This window comes from Magnolia sinica, chromosome 15 (genome assembly GCF_029962835.1).
Source record: "Magnolia sinica isolate HGM2019 chromosome 15, MsV1, whole genome shotgun sequence".
Taxonomy (NCBI): Eukaryota; Viridiplantae; Streptophyta; class Magnoliopsida; order Magnoliales; family Magnoliaceae; genus Magnolia; species Magnolia sinica.
The window spans coordinates 19,240,083-19,267,593 of NC_080587.1; the positions used below are offsets into that span (position 1 = coordinate 19,240,083).

At 38.0% G+C, this 27,511-nt stretch overlaps 1 protein-coding gene across 1 annotated transcript; it reads left to right on the forward strand.

Moving 5' to 3' along the window:
• Window positions 1-23,974: 23,974 nt before the first annotated feature.
• On the forward strand, window positions 23,975-24,571 carry LOC131226847 (cytochrome P450 98A2-like). The gene has a single exon (XM_058222566.1). It carries the CDS (start codon window positions 24,011-24,013, stop codon window positions 24,569-24,571), a length of 561 nt encoding a protein of 186 aa, XP_058078549.1. The 5' UTR covers window positions 23,975-24,010.
• The last annotated feature ends 2,940 nt before the right edge of the window (window positions 24,572-27,511 follow it).

Below are 27,511 nucleotides of genomic sequence, written 5' to 3' on the forward strand. Positions count from 1 at the left end.
CAGCAAAATATCATTTTTGGAGCTTTCTATTTTTTGCCCAAAAATAGGAGTTGAGTAGAAATTTAAAGAAATTATCCCCATTCAACTGAACTAGGGCCTGCCTGGATGTTATTTTCTGATACAATGATTTCTTTCTAGCAAAAGTGTCACAATTGTACAAAATCGGTTACGTGCCAAAGGTGGACCACACCATGATGATCAACTGGAATGAAAATCAGATCAATCCACTCTTTTGGCTGGCACACATGTACACTAAGTATTCCATCGGCTGCCCATTGATTTTGAAGTTGTGGCCCACCCAAAAATCGGTTCATCTTGATCATCATGGTGTGTCCCACCATTTTCATGGATCTGATATACTATCAAAGACATGTTTACGGTAACAAAAAGAGGCGAGATATTCATTGGATGGCCCTAAAAAGTTTTATGGGCCCCAAAAAGTTTTAAATGGTCCATGTTCATTCAACACTGTTTCCTGTAATGTGGTCCACTTAAGATTGGGATATACCTCATTTTTGGTCTCATATCGTAAAATTATCTATAAAAATAGATGAACGGCATGGATGAAACATATACATCATGGTGGGACCCACAGAGTAATGGCTGGTGGCAGGGGAATAGCCAATCCGTTTCCGATCCGCGCGGACGCGGCTTAGATACTGACAGGTTGAGTAGCGGTCGGCTACTAAAGTGACGTCACCATGTTCTGTAGGCCCCACTACGATGTATGTGTTGTATCCACACCGTCCATCCATTTTGAGATATCATTTTAGGGCATGAGCGAAAGGATGAGGTAGATAAAAATCTGTACTGGACCCCACCACAGAAAACAGTTGAAGAGTGATTCCTACAGTTGCAACTATCCTACATAGAAGGAGGACCCCATCATCGATCTGGCTCGATGACGATGTCCAGGGAGGGCCTCCTAGCTAGAAGACAAGTTTTGGTTCAGAAAAGTGGCCCGATAGTCAAGAAAAGCCCACCATAGGATCTCATGATCGTGGCCCACTCGTCGGATTGGTTTTATATTTTAGGTTTTGCTTATTGTTATTATTTAGAACATCGTGAATGCTTTAGATTTCCTTATTTGGTTTTTATTTTAGTTTACTTCATCGCCAAGTAATAGGTGTCGCACATGGTGCGAGTTTTTGGGTATAGGGTTCTCCCTATAAATAGGCACCCCTTGTAGTTCTTTTGATTCATTGAAGTTAATAAAAAAATTCCTGCTTTATTTTTCTGCTCTCTTCGTGAGTTGTGGAAGAATTCAAAAGTGGGTGCGAAGCCCTCCCTTTTCGAAGGGTTAACTACCGTGGTGCGAAGCCACATCGATCCCAATTCACCCCCATCTTCAATCATCTTTTTTTTTCCATCTTCCCCTACCATCTATAATTCGAATTTGTCCTTTTGTTGCATCAGATTTCTTCGTTGAAGCAGGTTTCCAGATTTTGGCCCGCAGGCGAGCTGAAACTTCGGTGGAGCACCACGCACAAACCGTACATCGGATCGAGCTGAGATTTGGAGGTTTTAGAGTCCATCCCTGGCCGACCAGGGCCAAGGTGGCCTTTTTCTGAATAGTGGGCCCCACACACGTGCGGCCGGGATCACACGCACGTCCGTCTGGGCCACTGTTGCTGTCCACACGCGGGATCATCTTTTGGCTCAGGTTTTTATCCTCTCATAGCCGGTTTTCATGAATCCTAACACTAGATTACATGATCCCTAATTGATTTGCCCCTTTTTATCACCTTAGGGTTCCCTGAATTGAAATTAAGGAATCCCTTGGATTAGGGACTGATTTTTATGCATGAGTAGTTGATTTTATTTCCCTTTGACATCGTTTGGTTTATAATTTTTATTGGTCCAGTCCTAGCCTGTGTCGGCTTGGATCCGCATAGATTCCCCTTTTTAATTGAATGTTTGGATTTTCATGTGGGATGTGGAATTTGTGTGATTGTTTCTAAATTGGTAGGATCTAAGCCTGAAATCTTGCATATCATGTTTAAATTCACGTTCTGCGTCAAATCCCACCACAGAAAACAGTTCAAGAGTGATTCCTACAATTGAAACTATCCTAAGGCCGGCCATAACGTTATTTGAAATCCAACCCGTTCAAAAGTTAAAAATGACACGAAAGAAGGGAAAACACGAATATTAGCTTGATCCAAAACTTACGTGGCCCTCCAAATATTTTTCAACGGTAGACATTCAATTCAACTGTTTCTTATGGTGTGGTCCATTTAAACATTGGATATGCCTCAAAATTTTTTTTTTTTATATAAAGGCCTAAAATTATCTGTTAACGTGTATGGACGGAGTGGATAAAATAAATAAATCATGGTGGGCCTTACATGCGGTGGCCGGGCTGCCTTTATACACGCGCGGATTGTTTTCCGCGTAATGCGTTGATATACGCTCACTGCGTTCGTACGTAACTGGTGCGAACTTTTTGGTGGGCCATCCTACATGATGGGAGTCTAAAATCTGAATGGTCCACGTGATGCAAAACCCCATGAAACCTGTAAGGCCCAACTTTTACTTTGATCCAAAACTTTGGTGGGCCATGAAAGAAGAAAAATGTTTCATCTATTGATTTGCATTTCTCTTTTCTATAGCCTACTAGAGTTTTAGATCGGTATTGAAATTTGCCCCTACGAGGTTTCATGTGATTCCACATCACATGGACCGTCCGGATTACACTCCCATGACACGTGTACAAAGGTGCGCATGTGCGTAGGTGCGCATGCCTCATCAGGCTGGTAAGAAAAGAAAAGAAAAAAAAAATCCCGATATCTATTACGGGTTTTTCTTTACAAAAAGAAAAAAAAAACCCCAAAATTTCGTGGAAGAGGTATCTCCGCCGAAGAAATGAGATTTTTGAAAGAGGGTTGATGCAGAAAGGGGATTTTTATACCTGAAAATCCGAACGGAATGGCACCGGGCGTTGTTGATCGATGCATTCTTCCGAGCTCCAACTTCCGATCCGATCAACAAGTAGGCGATCTTCTCGATTCCGATATTTTTTCCGAAAGAAGGGTTTTCTTATTTTCGATATTTTTTTTCGATTTTTTGAAAGAGGGGTTTTCTTACGGATTTATGGGTTGTTGGCCACAGTTGTCCCGTGATAAGGATCGTGGTTGGTAGCTACAGTGCAAAAATCTCGATATTATCGGCAATAATCCAAGATTTTCGCCGATATCTCCGATTTTTCGCCGATATCTGCGATATTTCGCCGATAATCCAAAGAGAAACGAAATAAGGGGGTTTCGGTATCTCAAGACTAGCGATACCGATACTATCGGCGATATTTCGATAATATCGCCGACAACTTGAACACTGGTACTAACCATCCAACCAATGACCTGCAAATGGGCCATTAAAGCTAAAAATGACTGACAATTCATATTTAATAAACGGCAAAATGGACAAAGTCAAACAGGATTCAACTCACCCTAATACTACGTTAGCAAAACCAAAGATAAGAAATACAAGAGATACAAAAATATTTATATTGAAAAGGTTTATATATTCTTTCTAGATCAGATCTCCTATTTGCACAATAAGGATACCAATTAGTTACAATATCATTATTATTCTTTTATGTACAAGTGAGAAATATAAAGAAGAAAACCTACAAAAGGGGAGCCTTAGTAGAGAAGGGAAACACAAACACACACATCAAGTGTTTGGTATATGATTGCCATCATAGTTTTAATTTCTATAACTGAAGACTTGACTTGAATTTGTTTATTGGCGTTGAGTCAACATGAAGATTCAATTCCGAGTTCAATCTTCTACATCTTTTTAAGAAAAAAAAAAAAAAACCCCAAAAAATGGTTAACCCAGATTTGCATTGAACCAAGTGACTTCGTTTGAGTCACTTTGAGTCAACGGTTTCAATGGAGCAAGGCTTATGGCCATGAAACCTCGTCTAGATGAGTTGACTGTGTTGCTAGTCAAGCCACAACAACTTTAGAACTATGATCCTAATACATGAGATTGTCGTATCTAGCTCCCAAATGTGCCAAACAAATGCTAAGATAGTTGCTTCAAGGTGAATATGAGAAATCTACCCAATGTCTATCTTCATGAGAAGAAATCGGCTTCCTTAAGGTTAAGATGCTAGGGAGGGGGACACTCCTCTAGTCAAGGAATGGTGAGGAGAGAATCACCCTCTATCCATATCTTTCGTAAATTGATGCTGGCTCAAAAGTTACTCTTGTACTTGGACGCCATCATGTAGCCTAATTTGAAACTACTCATGGGAGTTTCTCAACAAATTGAATGGCTTGTTGGGGTGACGGTAGATCTTGCTAGCCTACATTTGGTTTGCAACTAGCCAACTTCTTGATAATACTTCAGAACAGTCATGAAGGAGTCAAGGAGAGCCCTTTAACTTCCCTTGTTGGAGCATTAATGGGAACGGAGACTCTTACATTTAGCTCCTTCAAAATTTCTTGATCTATTGGAACAAACTCCCTCATTATAGAAACTCTCATTTCCCACAGGATGGCACAACCATTTCTGGATTTTGCAAAAGAGTGGAATGTGTTTGGGTACATGTCTACGTCAAACAAGCCTAGCCATGATTATTCCGGGAATCTGCAATGAATTGTCAAAGAAATCCCCCTCTTGACTAATCAGTTGTTATAATCTTCTCCTTCGACGCAAGCCACAAAACTGCTCTCTTTTGAATGTGTTTATTCCCTTCCAGTTGGTTGAGATCATCAGTGTGATTGGTTATTAGGCTATGTTGCTTCCAATGGTGCCAATGGTTTAGACTGCCTGGATCCCCTATGTGTGTCACATGTACAATGTATTGAGTGATTGAGATATTTGAAATGGCGGGGAATGCAGAACTTGATATGCCTTCGCCTAGAGAAGTTTGTCTCAATCCCTTGCCTTCAATGATCTCTGTGTTTTCTATTGCTTACAACATATACTTCTCACTAAATCCAAAATTTTGGTTTATGAAATCAAAATTCATCCCAATTGTATTGAATGCGTTCAACAATACATTGTTGCTATGAGGAATTACATGGTCCAATGATATGCATGCGCTACAAGAAAATAGGCCTTTAACTACAATTTTTTAGCCTCAGTTGAAAAAATGGAGGCTAAATGTGTTTTTTAGCCTCGGTTGCTAAGGAACTAAGGCTAAAAGTTCATTTTTCACCTTAGTTGCTAAGGAAATGAGGCTAAAAGTCTACTTTTTAGCCTCAGTTGCATAGGAACCGAGGCGAAAAGTCTACTTTTTAGCCTCAGTTGTATAGGAACCGAGGTGAAAAGTCTACTTTTTAGCCTCAGTTGCACAGGAACCGAGGCCAAAAGTGTACTTTTTAGCCTCAGGTGCATAGGAACTGAGGCCAAAAGTTTACTTTTTAGCCTCAGTTGCATGGGAACTGAGGCAAAAAGTTTACTTTTTAGCCTCAATTGCATAGGAACTGAGGCCAAAAGTCTACTTTTTAGCGTCAGTTGCATAGGAACCGAGGCCTAAAGTCTACTTTTTAGCCTCAGTTGCATAGGAACCGAGGCGAAAAGTCTACTTTTTGGCTTCAGTTGCATAGGAACCGGGGCCAAAAGTCTACTTTTTAGCCTCAATTGCATAGTTCTCTTTGATGTGGTCTACCTATGCATCACATCCAAATTTGTCGATCTGGGCCTAAATGAGGTGGCTCATATAATGGACGGTGGAGATGGAAACAGATTGGCTACTCAAAGATCCTGTCCGTTCCTAGCTGGAGATAGAAACGGATTGGCTACTCCCCGCCACGAGCCTGGTGGCTGGTGGTCGGTGCCACTACACCAAATTTGTAAATTTGGAATGGTTACATTTTTGGTTTAGGAACTGTTTTAAGCCGAACGATTATAAACCATTCTAAATTTAGAAAAAGGGATGGTGTGGATTTCTCACCTGTCATATGCCCCACTCGAGTTTTAGATCCACTTCATTTTTGGTCCCGTGTCTTAAAATGATCTCTCAAAACGGATGGATGGTGTGGATTTCTCACAAAAATTACAGTGAGCCCCACCTAGCATTCTAGTGGGTGGACAACAAAACATCATGGTGTGTCTTAGGAAGGTTTCAACGGTGGGCATCAATCTTCCCGCTGTTTTCTGTGGTGGGGTCCACTGAAGCTTTGGATCTGCCTCATTCTTTGGTTCGTGGCTTGAAATGATATCTCCAAATGGATGGATGTTGTGGATACAACACATACATCATAATGGGGTCCACAGAACTTGGTGACGTCACTTCAGTAGCGAGTCTTGCTACTTAACTTGTTAAGTATCTAATCCGCGTCCTTTATCGTCCAAACCCTCATCTCTTCTCCCTCTGTCTGCAGCCCAAAGCCCCAAACCCTCATCTCTCTCTCTCTCTCTCTCTCTCTCTCTCTCTCTCTCTCAATGGCTTTCTCTGTAAGCTCTCGCCAATCCCTCCTCCCTTCCTATCTCTACTCATCTCCTTCATCCCAAGCCATAGATTTGCAGAAATTCCTCCACAAAAACCCTAGCTTCATGCCGTCTCCATCTCCATCTCCCTCAAATGGAGTTTCCAAGGGCTTCATCGTTCTAGCGTGTAGCGAGCTCAGCAAGATCGAGATGTATTGACCGGCTTTCTACGCCGCCTGCGCCTTTGGTGGCATCCTGAGCTACGGCCTTACTCACATGGCCATCAAGCCTCTTGATCTCGTCAAGTGTAATATGTAGGTTTTCTTTTGTTGCTTTAGTGTTTTGATTTTGGCTCTGAAGCTTTGATTTCATTTCTCTTGAGTTGCTTGCTTGGATGTGATGTTTCTGTGTAATTTGTGGTAAGATCTGTTTGGATCTTTGATCTCTAAATTTCTAGGTTTATTATTATTATTTTGTTGATTTGGTCTTTATTAGGGTTTGATTTCTTCATTTCTAGGTTTTCAACTACCACTTGATGGATTAGAGCGTTGGTTTATAAATATCATGATTTCCTTCTTATTTTATATTTTTGGTTTTTGATCCTGGATAGTAAATTAGATTTTTTTTTTTTTTTTTTACACACGCACACACACCCCACACACTCACGCTAGGGGAATTTCACCACCTATGGGTACTCGAACGCTTGACCGGGAGTTGAAACTCCTGATAGTAAATTAGATTGATCCTGGTTTTTGATCCACTTCCATCAACTTCACTGTTGCCTGTTAGTTTTTAGAGGTTTGGAGAAGGGGAGTGGCAGCCATGTCCTCTCTCTCTCTCTCTCTCTCTCTCTCTCTCTCTCGACTTACATCCCTGCATGTGTCGCATTCACGGAGGCCCACATGATCACTGATCCGATTATCAGAACTGTCAAACTTCTGATTGGATGTGTTATGGAAAACCTTGGTATTTGGTGAGTAAATGACTTGCAGCGAAACAAACTTCTGATTGGATGTGCATATGTTTGTGGTTGCATACTACCATGCAATAGATTTATGGTTTCATGCTATCATGTTTTTTTTTTTCCCCAATAGATCAACTTAGAGAATAATGGAGAACTTCCCCAAAAGTATTGCTATTTATCAGGCTTGAATACAATATCCATTAATCAATACAAAGTCCCTACACCTACAATTTATTTATTTATTTATTCTTATAAGGTATACCTAGTAAGAACCTTATCTTCCATTTCCACTATGTCATTCCTTTAGTTTTATTCTGTTAGTACTGCTAATTAGCCTAGTGTGATTTTCTTCTAATCCATTGATATAATCTCTTTTTAAAATTTCTCAGTTATAGATCTTGATTTGTGTACCCTGCCATATTTTGAACATGCACTTAGATACAATGGCTCCACTAGATATTGAAAGCATAACAATGAACTTGTACGGCTGATGATGAACTTTTAGGTTTCTTGGCAGTTCCGAGAAAGGGCCTGATGAATTTTACAATTTACTTCTTGTACAAGCTAATCTTATTTGGAAATTCTATTATTCCAATTGGATATGAACCCATCATGAGTAGTCAAATTTTGATTTTCTACATCCTGTCAACTGCATTTCTATTATTTTTCGGGACATCAGACTATAAATTGAGAACTTCACAATGAGTGAAATATGAAGTGGAATCCTTTTATTGGAGAAAGCACATGGCTTGCAAAATGTGATGTGTGTCACTCCAATGCTCTCACATCTTTTCATTGGAAATAATGTAAACAATACATCCATACAAGTGCAGTTGAAGAGGTGGCAGGGGCCATCAATCTGTATCTTGAAGAGCTGATGCTAATCCCAGTAGCAGCAAATGCTAGTTAATAAACAACTAAGGCCGTGTTTGGTAGATGCGTAGAGATATTCATATCTAATACATGATCATTAACAGTGAATGTTTGTTTGAGTAGAGGAAGAAGCAGAGGTTGTCTTTCTTTTAAAATGCCTATTAAGCAGCTACCTAAGTCTATGTCTGTAATAGTATTAAAATGAATACCATTGAGGGAGAGCTTCCTTTTCTGTTCGAATACGAGCAGTCTAAAAGTATCCTGCGTTGTCAAGGAAGGTGGTCTGCCACATTGATTGATTGACCCACAATAATACCTACTGCTTCTCCCAATTAGACCAGGTCGCCATGATTAGGACTCCAACCATGGCATAATCGACCGATCCAAGATGTACTCCTGCAAAAGCATCATAGGGACTTCGAACATATATTGATTTTGCTATCAAAATGGTTATTAATTGATTGAGAAGTCCAATCCCAATATCTTGATTTCAAGGTTATGAAAGCAATAGCATTGGCAGCTTCTTGATGCTTTCCATGCACTTTTTTTTTTTCTCTCTGGTGACTCATTTTTCTCCCACTTGATGGAAAATAGAATATAGGCCACAGTTTCATTGTTTTCCATTCCGCATTATCACCATTTTCATTTGTTGGGCATTTCTACAATACCAAGAAAAGATGGCAGAAGCATTTCTCTCTGCTTTTGGATCAGCATGGAGAGAAATGCGATGCAAGTTAAAGTAGAGATTATCTTTGCTGCAACTGATGGCCTTCCGCCTGTTGCTTAGTCCATTCATGGATGGAGCCCATTTGGTTGCATTATAAGATAATCAAAACCACCCACAAGCACACCCAAAAAATAAAAAATAAAAAACACGCAGATGGGAGAATCCTAGCTACCCGATATTTTCTGTTGAATGTCGACTTCAGGCCAATTTTTATCATTATCCATTCGTTTGAAGACCATTACTTGGACACATAGGATCATCCAATGGCCCTGATATTTATACAATTTCTCATCAACCACAGGGTTCATGAAATTGACAGATCAGTTAGTCCACTCATGAGCCACGCGGCCTAATCAAGCAAGAGGGTGGGCTCCAAACAGAAAATGGACCAATAGACCTCTTAAAATCTATGCCAAGGGGCCATTTTTAGCACTATCCTTTTTCGTTGCATGCATGAATGTTTGTTTGAGTAGAGGAAAAAGGAGAGGTCTAATATTTTTCAGAATGCATATGAAGCGGCTACCCAAGTCTCTAGTATTTATGCGTCTTACAAGTAATCAAAAGGGTTAGTTTTTTGTGCAATACTTGTATGTTCAAGGAATCCATCTGCATTGTATTTACTGTTTGGTTGGTTATCTCTCCATTTACTCAGAATTTGCCAATGCCAAACAGTTGGGGCAGGCATACCATGTTTGGTGGGCCATTGCCAAAGCAACGGGTTTCAAGAATTTAGGGATCCTCCGAAATCGGGATTAAGGATTAAGCCTCAGTCCCAATTTTGGTGGGCCCCATCCCTCCTCATCGCATTTGTATGTGGAGTAGCATTTTCCTGGCTTGATCACAACCATAGATCATTTTTTTTTTTTCTGAAACTTTGAATAATTGTGATTAAAATGTTAAAATGGTGCTTTCTTGTTCTGGAGATATGGGTCTCACTTGAATTGCTATCAGGGCATGATCCGGATTGTGCCCCAGATGTTCCCCTACCCAAACAGACCATTTGATCCATTTACATGTGTGTTTAACATTATGATTTATGCCATGCATCGATTGGAAATGTTGTAACTTGCAAGGTGATCCAGTCCATCCAACTTGTGGACCACGCTGATCAGCAAAAAAATGTGACGTAGTTGTCATGTGATGTCTGCAAGGTGATCCAACTTGTGGACCACACTTGCAAGGTGATCCAGTCCATCCAAAATGTGGCTTATCTTAGTTTCTACTTATTAAGCATATATGTATGTTTGGTAAACAACACATTTATCAGCTTCTCCTCTCTTTCGTCTCTAGTGATGCCTCTCTTCAAAAACTAATGAAAAGTAGAAAAGCAAAAAAAAACAACTAAAGTGATTATGTAATCGACGTAGGGGAGGATGTGATGAGATCGATCATTGTCTTCCTCGATTGATAAATACCTTGAATCCACAAGAGAATCCTAAATCCATGATAAGAAATAGAATTTTTAAGAAAATTTAATTGATATATATATATGTATGTATGTATGTATGTATGTATATGTGTGTGTGTGTGTAAGAGTTTAACATGTTTAAATAACTCTAAACATATCCTAAAATTGTAATAAAAAAGTCCTAATCAAATAAGGAAACAATTTTAGAAAAATGTGCAAATTTCTTCTACCCATCAACCTATCGTCAACCTATCTAGTCAACGGGTCGAAACAACCAAAAAGTATCCAAAGATTTAAAACTAGAAATTTTGTGATTTTCAACTTGTGAGCCAATCTATCGCCCCGTCGAACTGGATTTCAACATGTTGACAAGATCTGTCGACTTATCTAAATTGTCAGAAATCATCCAGCAAGTAATCTGGAACAATATTTTGACATGTCAAAGAGTATTTCGACCTGTTTAAATTGATAAAAATCAGCCATCAAGCAATTTGGAATTTCGGGCAGAATTTTGACCTTTTACTACACCAAAATTCATATTTCAACCATTCCTGAACCATATAGGAACATTTTTCAACCATCGTTATATAGGGTGTTGCAAAAAATTAGGGACGGTTGAAAACCGTCGTAAAGTTTCAATTTCAGAATAGTTTTCAATCATTCCTAAAATAAAGCATCGCAAAAATTAGGGACGATTGAAAACCCGTCAAAAATTTTAGCACATTTCTAAATCCTTCATTTTTGGGAATGGTATTTTTCTTATTTAGGAACAGTTTGGAACCCTTCCTTACTTAGGAAGAGCCGGTAAAAGCAGTGCACAAAAGCCAGTAAATTTTTTTTTAAAACTTATTGGAACCTGTATTTAAAGAAATAATAAAAAATTGAAACCTAAAGAACGTTGCAGTACAATTAAAAATAACCATAAATCCTATCTTAGTAATGTAATCAGGAATCCAAAGATTGGTTTTAGAAACCAAGTTTTGGAAATTGAATATAGAGACAGTATTACAAGACATTGCTTTCTTGCTATGATGCATGAAGAGGGAAATTTGAACTTCAGATCTACCAACATCACCTTCTACATGGATTTGCTCCCCTCCCTCAATTCTTTCTAGCAACAATGAAATGTGAAGTGAAAAAAAAAATGTAGAAGTAGATCTAAGAGTCACATTTCAATTCATCCAAAGATCAAACAAATAAAACCCAATTTAACTCGGAAAAAAACCCAATTCGGATAAGAAAGAAACAGATGCACCCAAATCATAGATTGGCGAGAAACCGATAAATATGGAGAAACCCAATTGAATAACCAAACCAACAAATGCTGAAAAACCATGAACCAAGTACTAGATTCAGCTCGGGGGAGAAATTTGAATTTAAAATCTAACGCCATTACCTTATATGAATTTTCTTCCTCCCTCTATTCTTCCCAATAACAAGTGAATGAGAAGTGGAAGGAAAAAATAGTAGATCTCATAATCTCTAGCCTGCTCAATTTGAGCCATCTTTTGAAACCTGCATAAGAGTAACAACCTGTGTTTAAGGCCTACAACAATTAATATTGAAAAAAAGAAAAGAAAAGAAAAAAAGAATCATATTTCAAGTACAAGACGAAAAGATATGAAGTTCTAGCCATGGGTCACCCTTGAAAGCTGTTTTAGCGACTGCTGCATAAAACCTGTCCATAAAGTGTATTATCGCCACATTGTATACATCCAGTGAATGTTGGAAATTACACAAGACCAGTTTTAACTTACATCCCTAGAGTCATTACTGTCAAGACACCTGAAACATCAGCCCCATCTTGAGCCTAGCAGAAAAACATGGTAGACATGTTATGAAGTGGTGAGGATAAAAAATGAATAGTACAATAGGTGTCACCTTTGCATCAAACCCATCATATTTTACTATTCTTTTTCCATTGATATGGTATTGGCATGAAAGCAAGCGAAAATAAAGAAAATTATGCATTCTACGGAACAACACGACAACGTGCTGCATTAAAAAAAAAAAAAAATCATACAAACTAACATAAAAGCATCACATAAGACAATTTAGAAACCTGTAGCCAAAACCCAAAAGCTGAAATTTATAGGAGTTGGCCTATGTATAAAATTTGGAATTCAAGTGCACTAAGAGAATATATGATCTTCATCTAGGAATAGATTCAAAAGTAGGAAGTAACCTAACATAGAAAACCAATTAACTGCAGCCTAGTAAAAACAGATGGACTGATAATTCAAGAAAGAGAATAATGTTTAAGAATGAAAAAGGTCTTGTGCAAATATTAGATAGTAATAGAACATCCTAGCTTTATTTTTATTTTTTCCTGCTCCTCTTCACTGTCACTAGTGTTATGTCTCCCTTCTACTCCACTGTGTATCCACCAACCTGACACAATTACACTTTCCTATCACCATTTTCACTTCACAACACCATACTTTTTAACTAATAAAAATAAAATAAAATAAAAGAGAGAGACCATGTTGCCCTCAAACTGTAGTTACATTGCTACAATGTCCAGCTTAAAGTACTGAAATTGTAATTCCCTTTGACACGAGTAATAAGGCAACTACAATCTGATCATTTCCACTTTATTTATAACTAAAAATAATGCAATTTAATTCCATAATGCATCCAAATGAGATCTTAGAAATCCAACAACGAATCCATAGAATAACAACAATGACGATGACAACAAACAAATGCATCATTGAAAATTGAAAACCCTACCAAAATCACACACAAGTAAAAGAAAATTGGAAAAGCACAAAACTTCTTCTTTGACATCCTTCACAAGTACCCCTCTTGGCCTCCAATATAAGATTCATATAGGAGCTAATATGGTTTTTGAAGACTCCTAAGACTTGGAATTCCATTGGTTCGTCATTGCATCTTAGCTATGCTTCTAATTTCACAATCAATCTTTTCCTTCTAATTTCACAATCAATCTTAGCTATGCACCATAGAGTTGATTACAAAGACTGGCCTAATAAAGTGGAAATAATCAAACCATGATTGTGTTTCTTAGCATATATATTGAACTGTATGTCCAATTCCACTGCAATTAAATGGATGTTCAAAATCCAATTCATCATATGTCCAAACACAACCTGGATAATAAAAAGTAGTCGTATTCCATGTCATATTACATGTCGACATCATGAACTCCTTTCCATTTCAATTTAGTGAAATGGATTTGAATGGTTTTGAAAGATCACATTGCCAATATTGGAGCTATTTCTGCGAATTACGTGCCAAAAGTATCCATTAAAAAATGACAAAAGTGCCCTGTTTTTTTACTTCAGGGTGGTTACTCACATTTCCCCCCAGATGCATTAACGTACTCTATTTTATTAAGAACCAAAAAACCAAAAACGCATTCTGACAGTGTGTTGCATTTATACACGTGTGTTTAAAACTTTAGGATTTATGCCATGCACCTATCCGAAATGTTGTAACCTACAAGGTCCCTGTTCCAGTACTTGACATGCATGTGTTGATCCTGTCCATCCATCTAGGGGACCGCATGGGTCAGTAAAAAAGAGCAGCAGTCATCATGCCATGTTGGAAATTCTAGCAGACATGTGGTGCTATACAGCTTGCAAAATATTTTCATCTCGCAACTGCGGTAGGCATCGTAGGGTTGGTGACTGTCTGGATTAGTTAAAGGAATTTTATAAATTACTAACTACTTGATACAAAACCTGCATAGCCATGCCTTTTGCTAAAATATTTTTAATAAACTACACCATTAAGTAATTATCATCATCAAAAGTTAGATTTGGTTAAAGGAAAATAGGCGAACAAAGGGGTGCAGGCTCAGGTGGGGCACGCTAATATTTATGTCAAATTCATCCCTGCCACCAGGTACATACCCTAAGTTAGACCCAAGGCACAAATATCATCCCATGTGAATCTGATTAAGGTGGACGGCATGATTAAAAACAGTATACAGTTGAACACTCACCCTCCTAACTGTTTCCCTTAGTGTGGCTCACATAAATCATAGATGGGACGGATGTTTGACACCATACCTAAATTTGATTCGGCATCTAACAGTTGGAGTGGATTTTATATAATATCATGGTGGGCCATACAAAAATTAAAATTGAACGTCTGTTTTCTTTGGTAAGCCTGAGTTTTTAGTCTTAGTACTAAAGTGAGATTACACATTTAATGATCGGAGTGGATTTAATTAACACAATATTTTGTGAGTCCGTATAAAATTGATGTGCATCCAATTGTTCTTAGATTCTGATATATTAAAAAATTACTAGGCACACCTTTGATTTTGAAGTGGCACACCATAATGTATATGTGAGATCCACTCGGCCACTAGATGTGGAGTTCTATGTTAGGCCCAGGGCCTAAAAATCAAGCTGACATGTCATTCAGATGGGACATACCAAAGGAAACAATTGGGAGAGAGATTTCTGCCCTTTATTTTTATTTTCATAGGGTCCAGCATGATGGTTATATGAAATCCACTCTAATTATTAGCTGCCACACCAAAATTAAGAATGAAGCCCAAAAATTAAGTCTATCTATAATTTAAGTGGGCCACACGAAGGGAAATATTTTGGAGGTTGAGTGTTGCCCCCTTTACACCGTTTCCAATTGAGTAGTCAACTTGAATAATGGATACGACTGATTTCTGAGACCTGAGCCCAAGATGGGGTGATGGACTTGTTAGTTGGGAGTGGATTTCACATAAACATCATGGTAGGTCCTTTGTGAACGACCCCTCTTTGCTTGCCAAGTTCCCTTATACGTAAAAACCATTTAAAAACAAGTAATTGAAGGTAAATTTTATATTAAGCAGGTAGTTTTTATAAAATTTCCTTCCTTTAATTTAAATGACATGAATATAGATTTTCATGGTATTTTCATTCATCCTTTCATGTAAATGACAGCAAGTCAGGTCAACAATGTTCCCTTCCCTGTGGTACTTAAAGAAATTAAGTAGCAGCTTCCTTTAGACCCTGCTTGGATTTGTGGAAAAGAAATAGAGGAAAAGGTGTTTCGTGGAAAATGCCATTTCTAAAATCCAAATGAAAAGCTATTTCCCTTTATTGTTTTTAAAGAAGATTTTCTTGAATTTTATTTTATTGCCAAAATTATTATTGTTAGAAAAAAGTTTTTAAAACAATCATAAAGATTCTACTCACAAAGAATCTAAATCCAAGATTTTAAATTATGGAGATTTTCATTATGTAAGTTGTGTTAGGCAACTTGAATTATAGAAAGAGCAAGATAGCCATTTGAAATCCAAATCCAAAAGGCCGAAAATTTAAGCTGCCAAACAACCCTCCTTGACCAAAACATGAGGATTCAAGTATCCATGAACTAATGCAACTTCAGCCATGGGTGCCATTGGCTTCTGAAAGCAAGATGTGGATAGTTGTCTTTTTGAATCCTTATGTGTCGATATGTTTGAAAGGTGAAGAACAACCAGATGTACAAATCCTGCAATTCCACTCATCAGATGGGCCACACATATGTGTTGGATATGAACCGTTGATTAGCTTCCTTACACCATATATTGTCCTCTTCACAATAGGGTGCCATCTTAGGCACCACTCAGTTAAAATGATCAACTTCTTACTTTTTGTGCAGTAGATGCTCATGAGATCGAAGGCAACAATGTAAGCAGCTACCCAAATCTTCAGTTTTAACTGTTATGCTTGTTACAAGTAATCAAATGGAGATATGGGGCCCACTTGAATTGGAATCAGGGGACAATCTTGATTGTGCCCGGCGTGATCTCCTATCAAATGACCACTCGTTCCATTTATACATGTGTTTAAAACCTCATGATGTATGTCAAGCATCTCTCGGAAAGATGTAACCTATAAGGTCTCTGTTCTGGTACTCAAAATGCATGTGGTGGCGATCCAGATGGTCTATCTGATGGACTGCACCAATCAGCGAAAAGATATGCTGCAGTTGTCATGCAATGTCAGGTATTCCAGGAGTCAAGTGGTGTGGTGCTGTCCAGCTAGAAAGATATTTTCATCTCCTGACCACGTGGGCCCTATAAGTTTGATGATGGATATTTGAATCACTTTTTTAATTGTTGCAAGTTTCTGTGGACCAGTGTTTATGTACTTGGTAATTGGACGTTTCTAATCATCTGATCAGCCGTCCTCAGTTCTGCATTAGAAAAAAAGAACAAGATTACTCATTTACGTTGAAGAGAGGCTGCAATTATATTGTTAGGATTGTTTGATCATTGAGGCTTTTGGGCTGTGGCCCATCCCTTTGAGGGCCTATGAGATGAAGCAAACTTGTCTATGGTGATACCTTGAATTGTGTCCCATCACCAAACCCATGGAACAAAAATCAAACCACATGGGCCCCATCAAGTGACTAGTTGCAATCACGATCACCATACATGTCTATGGTGGAGATTGGAGTGAACACAATTTGAGGTGCCCTCTTCCTTTTCTATTGAAACATGAGCATTCAAAAGTATTGTGCATTTTCAAGGAAGTGGTCCACCCTATTGATGTTAGGAAAGTGACAGCATTGGCAGCTTCTTGGCGCCTTCCATGTGCTTTCTTGATCCTCCTCCCGTGGCTACTTTTTCTCTCACTTGATGGAAAATAGCATATAGGCAATATTTTCCATTTCACATTATCATCATTTTCAGTTGTTGGGGATTTTCACGGAAACAAGAAAAGATGGCAGATGCATTTCTCTCTGCTTGTGTTAAAACAATGCTGGGGGAGTTGAATTCTCTGCTTCTCTAAGAGTTTGAATCAGACTCTTAAAACGAATGTCATTTCTCTAAAATAACTAGTTTCAAGAATATAGGGGATTCCACAAAATCACTATTAAGGATTAAGCCTTAATCACAATTTTGGTGGGCCCCTTTCCTTTCAAGTCAGATTTTCATAATAAACTATTATCAAGCAATCTTTTTTCAAAGAAAAAAAAACTTATTAATAGAGATACCAAACAGCCTCTTTGTATAATCGTAATTAAGGGTTTAAAATGCTACTTTCTTGTGCAGCATCTGTCATGGAGATATGGGGCCCACCTGAATTGGCATCAGAGCAGTATCTTGATTGTGCCCAGCTGATCCCCTACTCAAACAGACCATTTGGTCCATTTATACATGCGTGTTTAAAACCTTAGGATTTATGCCATGCACCTATCCCAAATAAAATATTGTAACTTGCAAGGTCCCTATTCTGGTAATCAACAATGCGAATGGTGATCCAGTCTGTCCATCTGGGGACTGTACCGATCAGCAAAAAATGTGCAGCAATCATCGTGCAGTGCCGATAAAATTCAAGATTCAAGGGTGTGGTGTCATACAACCAGCAAGATATTTTCATATCCCAGCTGCTATGGGTCTGACAAGGTTACAATTCTGGATTACTTTTTAAGGGAATTGCGAGAGAGATGTCCGCCGTTTATTTTTACATGGCTGCCACTATGATGATTATATGAAATCTACTCCAACTATTAGATGCCACACCAAAATTAGGAATGGGGCTCAAAAATTAAGTTTATTTGTGATTCAGATGAGCCACACCAAAGGAAACAGTTTGGATATTAAGCGTTGCTCTGTCTGCAATTTCCAATGTATAGTCCACCTGAATCGATTGGGACCAATTTCTGAGCCCTGGGCCTAACTTGGGGTGATGCACTTGTTAGATGAGGTGGATTTCACATAAACATCACGGTGGTTCCTATCTGAACCACCATTCTTTGCTTGCCAAGTTCCTTTAAACATGAAAACCATTTTAGAAAGGTACCACGAAGGTAAATTTTATTATAAGTAGGCAGTTGTTTTGTTTTTTTTTTTCTTTTTTTTTTTTTTTAAATTTCCTTCCTTTAATTTAAATGACAGACATGTAGATATTCATGGCATTTTCGTTCATCCTTTCATGTAAAGGACGGCAAGTCAAGTAAACAATGTGCCCTCCCTGTAGTACTCAAAAGAAAGTAACCAGCAGCTTCCTTTAGACCCTGTTTGAATTTGTGGAATTTTTTTATTATTATAGAGAAAATGGTGTTTCCAGGAAAATGTCATTTCTAAAAAACAAATGAAAACTGTTTCTCTTTATTGTTTTTCAAGAAAAATTTCTTGATTTTTATTTCATTGCTAAAATTATTGTTCGGAAGGAAAAGAAAACGAAAAAGAATTTTTCATGAAGATTTTACTTACAAGGTTGTTCTTTAATTATTGTGTTTTAGAAGGGCTAAACGCATTTAACTCTATGTTATATGACAATTTCAGATCTCCTTTCTGTTTTTAATTTTTGTTAAAGTCCTTTTATATACATAGCTACACCATTTTCTAATGGCTGATTTTTAGAGAAAGAGATTGTTTTACATGATATCAGAGTGGAGGGTCAAGTCTTCAAATCCTAACAAAGATGTGCCTCTAATTAACCTCAATTGTGATTGAGGGGTTAAAACACCTTATATTCTTGTACTAAATCGGAACACCCTATCTAAACTGTTGCAACTTGCAAGGCACTTGTTTTGGTTTGATCCAGTTCTTAGTGGACCGCACCAATCAGAAATAAATTATACAACACTCGTCACTTAATGTTTGAAATTTTAAGAGTTAGAGGTGGCTACCATCCAACTAACAAGATATTTTTAGGAAGTACTTATGTAGCCCACCATGCACCATCTAAGTTGAGCCTGCCATGATGTATTTGTTATATCCACATCACCACGGTAGGGCATGAGCCAAAAGAATGAGTTGGATCCAAAACTCAAGTGGACCATGTTGAGGGTCAAATATTGCATATTAGACCCCAGTTATTACCTAATTTTACGAACATGATACTGTTTAACGCCCTATTTTAATCATGTTTGTGCTGCAACGTGTATTTAGGAGCCTGGACTGAAAAAGGATACTAAAAGCATGGATTTAACGCTCAGAAATCATCAAAGGGCATGGAAACGGTGGAGCAAAGAGAGAAAGAGAGAGATCGTGGCCTTCCTTAGCTTTTCTTCCTCCTTCATCGATTTTTTTATTTCTTTTGATGTTATTTTTTAGAGACTTTAGCTAAGCCTCTTAGCTTGGGCTAAAAGGTGAAGCTTATAGTGTGATGGGAGACTTTTTGTTTATGGCTTTTGATTCATGTTTAAACTGAACCGATTTTGATTCTAGTTTGATTATAAGGAATGCCTTTAGTTTTTAATGGTTTGTTGTAACTTAAATTACAATAGATCTGCGATAGCTTTAAGCATGTTCTTTTCATTATTGAGATTATGCAGTCAGAAGGCCATGTTGTTCACCATCGTCTCCTGGGCATGGTTGAATGATGGAACCCTTCCTAACATTCATAATTATCTCAGATTGGATATGGATTGGTTAAATTATGTTGTTTACTTTGTCTCATGGGCATGGTCTTGTGATGGAATCAAGTTTAATTCTCACATCATTCTCATCTCTTGAAAACTAGATTAAATGAAGTTCAGATTTGATTTTTAAGGTTATATCAATCATAGATCTCCCTGATCTTTACAAGTGGATTTAGTTAATTAAATTCACAATTATTCCCTTAATTCTCTCTGATTTATATTACATCTTCTCCTAGTTCTAGTTCTGATTACTTTCATAATACGTACAAGGTTCAGTTCCTATGAATTCGACCTCGGTCTTACCGAGATTATTACTACATCGCAGCCCTACACTTGAGGTTGTGAATAGACCACACCATAGAAAGCAATAGAGACAGTGACACCCACTATTAAAGCCTTTCTAGGGTCCACCATAAAGTTTATTTTCCTTCCAACCTATTCATTAGGTCAAATATGCATGGATGAAGGGAAAACCCTAACATCAGCTTGATCTTAAATTTCAATGGCCCATGAGAATTTTTCAATGGTTGGCTTTTAATCTCCACTGTTTTCTGAGATGTGGTCCACTTGAGGTTTGGATTCATTTTTTTTTTTTGGGATCATGCACTGATATGAACTCAAAAAATCGTATGGATATGAGGGGCCAATAGAACTTTGCCACGTCACACCACCACCAAGGTGTGTGCACACCATGAGGGAGCAGATTAGGTGTTAGCTGGGTAATACTGTATACGTTCATCCATTTCTACAGCCCATTTTAAGATGTGTTCCCAAAAATCAAGGAGATCAAAATCTCAGGTGGACCACACCACAAGAAACAACGGTGATTGGCATTCCACCATTAAAAACCTAAAGGGGGTGCAAAAAAAAATCATCAAGGTGGGCTCCATGGCAAGGATAACACACACCAAGGCGTTACAACGGGAACACCTTGTGCGCTTTCATTTTCATCTCTCAAAGGCATTAGATGACATATCTCATAGAGCTTGTAATGTTATTTTTCAATTATTGTGCTTTAGAAGGGCTAATTGCATTTACCTCTATGTTATATGACAATTTCAGATCTCTTTTCAGTTTTAAATTTTTGTTAAAGTTCTTTTATATACATTGTTACACCATTTTCTAATGGCTCGATTTTTTTTTAGAGAAAGTGATTGTTTTACGTTATATTAGAGCATATCTTAACAAAGAAGATATGCATCTAATTAACCTCAATTGTGATTGAGGGGTTAAAACACCATGTTCTTGTACTGAGTTGGAGCACCCGTATCTAAAATGTTTCAACTTGCAAGGTCCTTATTCTGGTGTAACTTACTAGGGCCTTGATCTAGTTTGATCCAGTTCTTAGCGGACTGCACCGATCAGAAAAAAAATAAAAAATTGTACAGCACTCATCACTTGATGTCTGAAATTTCAAGAGTTAGATGGAGCCCACTTTGATGATTTTTCTTAAATCACTTTAGGTTTTTAATGGTGCACGGTCAATCACCAATGTTTCTCGTGGTGTGGTCCACTCGAGATTTGGATCTCCTTGATTTTTGGGAACACATCCTAAAATGGGCTGTAGAAACGGATGAACGGTGTTAATAGACAGTGTTACCCGGCTAACACCTAATCTGCTCCCTCATGGTGTGCACACACCTTGGTGGTGTGTTGCCGTGGCAAAGTTCTATTGGCTGCTCATATCCATACTATTTTTTGATATCATATCAGTGCATGATCCCAAAAACTGAATCCAAACCTCAAGTGGAACGCATCACAGCGAAAACAGTGGAGATTAAAAGCCAACCACTAAAATTGTTTTAGGGCCACACAAATTTAAGAACAAGCTGATGTTAGTGTTTTCTTTTCATCCATAAATGTTTGACCTTATGAATAGGTTGGAAGGCAAATAAACATCATGAAAGGTTTCAACAATCTCCATCACTATCTCCACTGCTTTCTATAGTGCGGTCCGTTCACTTGAGGTTTGGATCCAACTCATTCTTTTGGCTCATGCCTTACATTGATGTGGATATAACACATACATAATGGTGGGCTTAACTTAGGTAGGTGGTGAATGGTGGGCAACGGAAGTACTTACTAAAAATATCTTGCTAGCAGGACGGCAGCGCACTTCTATCTCTTGAAATTTCAGACATCAAGTGACGAGTGTTGTACAATTTTTTTTATTTTTTCTCCTGACCGGTGCAGTCCACTAAGAATTGGATCAAACTAGAACAAGGGCCTTGCAAGTTACACCAGAACAAGGACCTTGCAAGTTGAAATATTTTAGACATGGGTGCTCCAACTCAGTACAAGAACACGGTGTTTTAACCACTCAATCACAATTGAGGTTAATTAGATGCATATCTTCTTTGTTAAGATATGCTCTAATATAATGTAAAACAATCACTTTCTTTAAAAAAAAATTCGCGATTAGAAAATGGTGTAACAATATATATAAAAGGACTTTAACAAAAATTAAAAATGAAAAGAGATCTGAATTGTCATATAACATAGAGGTAAATGAAATTAGCCCTTCTAAAGCACAATAATTGAAGAATAACATTACAAGCTCTATGAGATATGTCATCTAATGCCTTCGAGTAAAATCTTCATGAAAAATTCTTTTTTTTTTCTTTTCCTTTTAAATAATAATTTTGGCAATGAAATAAAAATCATGAAATTTTTCTTGAAAAACAATAAAGAGAATCAGCTTGTCGTATGCTTTTTAGAAATGGCATTTATATGGAAACACCATTTTCTCTATAAAAAAAATTCCACAAATTGAAACAGGGTCTAAAGGAAGCTGCTGGTTACTTTCTTCGAGTGCTTACAAGGGAGGGCACTTTTTTGACTTGACTTGCTCTCCTTTACACTAAAGGATGAATGAAAATACCATAAATATCTACATTCCTACTAGTTGGCCGGTTCAGATCAATGACTGGACATTGTAATGATTCTTGACTGACCCTATACACATGGATCGGATGATCCTAGCCATGTAGAAAACCAAAATGATTAACGGTCAGTGGAGAAATTTTGAATAAAGTAGTGGATAGGATTGTCTAATAGGCAATATATTAGAAAATAAGCCATCAATTATAGGGCTCCGATTGATACATCCTCCTGCCACGCGTACTGTGGAGAGATGGCTGTAACATATTGCGGATCTACCGTAAATCCATCGCGAATAATCCATGAATGAATTTTCTTCATTCTTGCATTCATTTCTTAGAGAGATTTTCCGCATAAAAATCTCATTGTTTCTATGTTAACGGACCGGATTTCACATCTACACCTGTTTAACGCAGCACTCAAAGCATCTAAACTCTGTGAAGCCATCACGTCACGATGTAAATGTATCCACTCCGTCCATCAGCTTTTACCCTTTATTCTGGTAACTGGGGGAAAGATTTATTCAGATCCAAAACTTAGGTGGACCACACCACAGCAACACTGGGAATGGGATGCCCACCATAGGTTGTCTGTGGGGCCACCTTGGTTTGTATCATTTATCTAATCCGTTAATAAGATGTAACTCAGTAGGATGAAGGGGCGATAGAGAAATGATCCGAAACTCAGCTGGGCCACACCACATGAAATTTAACTGGACGGGCAAGATCATTGGATTGATTTACAAAATTTACAATCGAAAGTCCAACGCTCATTGATCAGAACCGTTCATCTTGTAGATCAATCCAATGATGAAATGGACGGGCAAGATCGTTAGATTGATTAAAATTTTCCATCTTGGGAAATACAAGAACAGTTTCAACCGAAGCAGCACTATAATTTCAGGTGTTGGTGCGGACTACTTGAAAATTAGGGCTGACTTTTGGTAGTGGCGCCTCATCCACGATCGCCATTACACGCACATGTGGTAGGTGGTAGATTTGATGTGCTGGCTGTGTATGAAGCTGGATACGCATGCACTTAAAAATTATACACGTGGCATACATTAACTCAAACTAGCCGGACTAGTTTGTGCTGCTTAAGCTATAGTCCAAACCTTCAATTGGTTAACAAACCTAACCTCCTAGTCGTTGACAGATGTTTATTGAAATAGGACCGTTGGATATATTTCATTATCAACCGTTCAATAAACGTCCACTGGCCAGCTAATTAAATAATGGTTCGTGATAAATCAAATGGTAACAGCTAATTTGGATGGTTTAATGTTAAATCAAATGATGAACTTGTACACTGTTTGGTCAGTAAACTTAATACATACACAAACCTTCCTTTCACAATTTATATCACTTGATCAATATAGGTTTTCTTTTAAAAAAATTAAAATTTAAATTTTTATTTTTATTTTTATGTGCAGGACATGATCACAGCAGGCATGGACACTACTGCAATATCAGTTGAGTGGGCCATGGCAGAGCTGATCAAGAACCCAAGAGTGCAAGAGAAAGCCCAAGAAGCGTTAGACCGAGTCCTCGGGTTCGATCGAGTGATGACTGAGTCAGACTTCCCAAACCTCCCCTACCTGCAATGCGTGGCTAAGGAGGCTCTATGGTTGCACCCACCAACAACTCTCATGCTCCCCCACAAGGCCGCTGCAAACGTTAAGATCGGCGGCTACGATGTTCCCAAAGGCTCCAACGTACATGTGAACGTGTGGGCCCTTGCACGTGACCCAGCCATGTGGAAAGATCCACTACAGTTCCGCCCTGAGCGATTCCTTGAGGAGGACATCGACATGAAGGGTCACGATTTTCGGCTACTACCGTTTGGAGCTGGCCGTCAGGTTTGCCCTGGGGCCCAGCTGGGGATCAATCTGGTCCAGTCGATGCTGGGCCACCTCTTGCATCATTTTCAGTGGACCCCACGAGAAGGGGTCAAGGCTTTTTGGGTTTTCTACGTATGCTTAAAGCTTGTAGTTTGATCAATTTAAAGGGTTTAAGGAGAGAGAATGAAAATAACTGGACTTTGAGAAGGTTTAAAGGATATGGATTTGAATGATTTTCTAAGTGTGAGAAATGATCTGGTGCTTACTGTGCTCTTACTTGGTTGATCTAGACGGTACATTAGGTTGTCCACATATTCAAGAGGCTACCATTTAAAAATCAATACCCAATTGACGATTCTAAACTTTCAATCAGTGGCGAAGAAAATGGATGGTTTGGATTATTTTTAATATGGGCAATTAACAATTTGAGCCATCAATTTGTTGGAGATCATTGTGGATCACTTATTTTTGTACAGATTGTTATTCATTGTTTCAGTTTGATTTTAATCTGACTAATTCAGGGATTGAAGCATTACTCCAAATGCTTATGGGTTTGGATTGGCTTCCAAATGAGCTTTAAGGCTATATTCGTCTATTCTGTTTTGTATCTTTGGAAGAAATTTCTTTTTAATTAGTAATTGGGATCTTGAAAATTTGGATTTACTGTCACATGGTATGAGAGCCGAGTGGGAAGAAGTTTTTACTTGTGTTGGATGACGTGTGGAATGAAAATCCTGAGAAGTGGGATCGAGTTAAACAATTTCTGATAGAGGTACTAAGATCATACTAACCAGTGGTAGTGAAAAATTTACTTTGATCATGGACACCTCTCCCTTCACACCATTTGCCAAGATTATAAGAAGATGATTGTTGGTGGGGCCATGCCCTCCATGTCAGATTTATACCATCCCAAATCAAGTTCTCTAACAAGTCAGTATTCATGACCAATGATCTAAATCAGTGATATCATACCATGCTGGAAATTCCTGCAGTCATGTGGTGCTATATAGCGAGCAAGATATTTTCATCTCTCAACTGCGGTGGGCGCGGCAGAGTTGGTGAATGTTTGGATTACTTAAAGGAATTTTACAAATTACTACCTACTTAATACAAAATTTGTATTGCCATACCTTTTTCTAAAAGATTTTTAACAAAGTATAACATTAAGTAACTATCATAATCATAAGTTAGATTTCGTTAAAGAAAAATAGGCGAGCAAAGGGGTGTAGGCTCAGGTGGGCCTCACTAGTGTTTATGTGAAATGCATCCCTACCACTAGATACATCACCCCAAGTAAAGCCCAAGGCGCAAACATCATCCCCATGTGAGTCTGATTAAGGTGGACGACATGATTAAAAACAATATACAGTTGAACACTCACCCTCCTAACTGTTTGCCTTGGTGAGGCTCGCATAAATCATAGATGGGACTGATGTTTGACACCATACCTAAATTTGGTTTGGCATACGAGGGTAGGAGTGGATTTTATATAATATCATGGTGGGCCCTGCAAACATTAAGAGTGATAATGTCTCTTTACCAACTGTTTTCTTTGGTCAGCCTGAGTTTTTAGTCTTGGTACTAAAGTGAGATTACACATCCAATGATCATAGTGGATTTAACACAATATTTTGTGAGCCCATTATAAAATTGATGCACATCCAATTGTTCCTAGATTCGGATATATTAAAAAATTACTAGGAACACCTTTGATTTTGAAGGGGTACACTATAATGTATATGTGAGATCCACTCAACCATTAGATGTGAAGTTCTACATTAGGCTCAGGGCATAAAAATCAAGCTTACATGTCACACCAAAGGAAACAATTGGGAGAGAGATTTCTGCCCTTTATTTTTATAGGGCCCACTGTGATGGTTATATGAAATCCACTCTAATTATTAGATGCCACACTGAAATTAGGAATGAAGCCCAGAATTTAAGTGGCCACACCGAGGGAAATAATTTAGAAGTTGAGTGTTGCCCTTTACACCATTTCCAATTGAGTAGTCAACTTGAATAGTGGATGGCCTAAGATGGGGTGATGCACTTGTTAGTTGGGAGTGGATTTCACATAAACATCAAGGTGGGTCCTTTGTGAACCACCACTCTTTGCTTGCCAAGTTCCGTTATATGTAAAAACCATTTAAAACAAGTAATTGAAGGTAAATATTAAATTAAGTAGGTGGTTTTTATAAAATTCCCTTCTTTTATTTTAAATGACATGAATGTAGATTTTCAATGTATTTTCGTTCATCCTTTCATGTAAACGACAGCAAGTCAAGTCAACAATGTTCCCTTCCCTGTGGTACTTGAAGAAATTTAGTAGCAGCTTCCTTTGGACCCTACTTAGATTTGTGGAAAAGAATTAGAGGAAAAGGTGTTTCGTGGAAAATGCCATTTCTAATATCCAAATGAAAAGCTATTTCCCTTTATTGTTTTTAAAGAAGATTTTCTTGATTTTTATTTTATTGCCAAAATTATTATTGTTAGAAAAAAGTTTTAAAAACAATCATAAAGATTCTATTCATAAAGAATCCAAATCCAAGATTTTAAATTATGGAGATTTTCATTATGTAAGTTGTGTTAGGCAACTTGAATTATAGAGAAAGCAAGATAGCCATTTGAAATATGACCGTTAGAGAAATTGGTCCTTTCTAAACCCAACTTTTATAGAGGAATTGAAAGGTTGGGCTTTCTAACGAATCCACCAAATTCCAAAGGGCCAAACACAAGATTGTGGCCTGCATTTGGAATTCAAATCCAAAAGGCTGAAAATTTAAGCTGCCAAACAACCCTCCTTGGCCTGAACATGAGGATTCAAGTATCCATGAACTAATTGCAACTTCAGCCATGGGTGCCATGGGTGCCGTTGGCTTATGAAAGCAAGATGTGGATAGTTGTCATTTTTGAATCCGTATGTGTCGATATGTTTGAAAGGTGAAGAACAACCAGATGTACAAATCATGCAATTCCGCTCATCAGATGGGCCACACATTAGCTTCCTTACACCATATATTGTCCTCTTCACAATAGGGTGCCATCTAAGGCACCACTTAGTAAAAATGATCAACTTCTTACTTTTTGTGCAGTAGA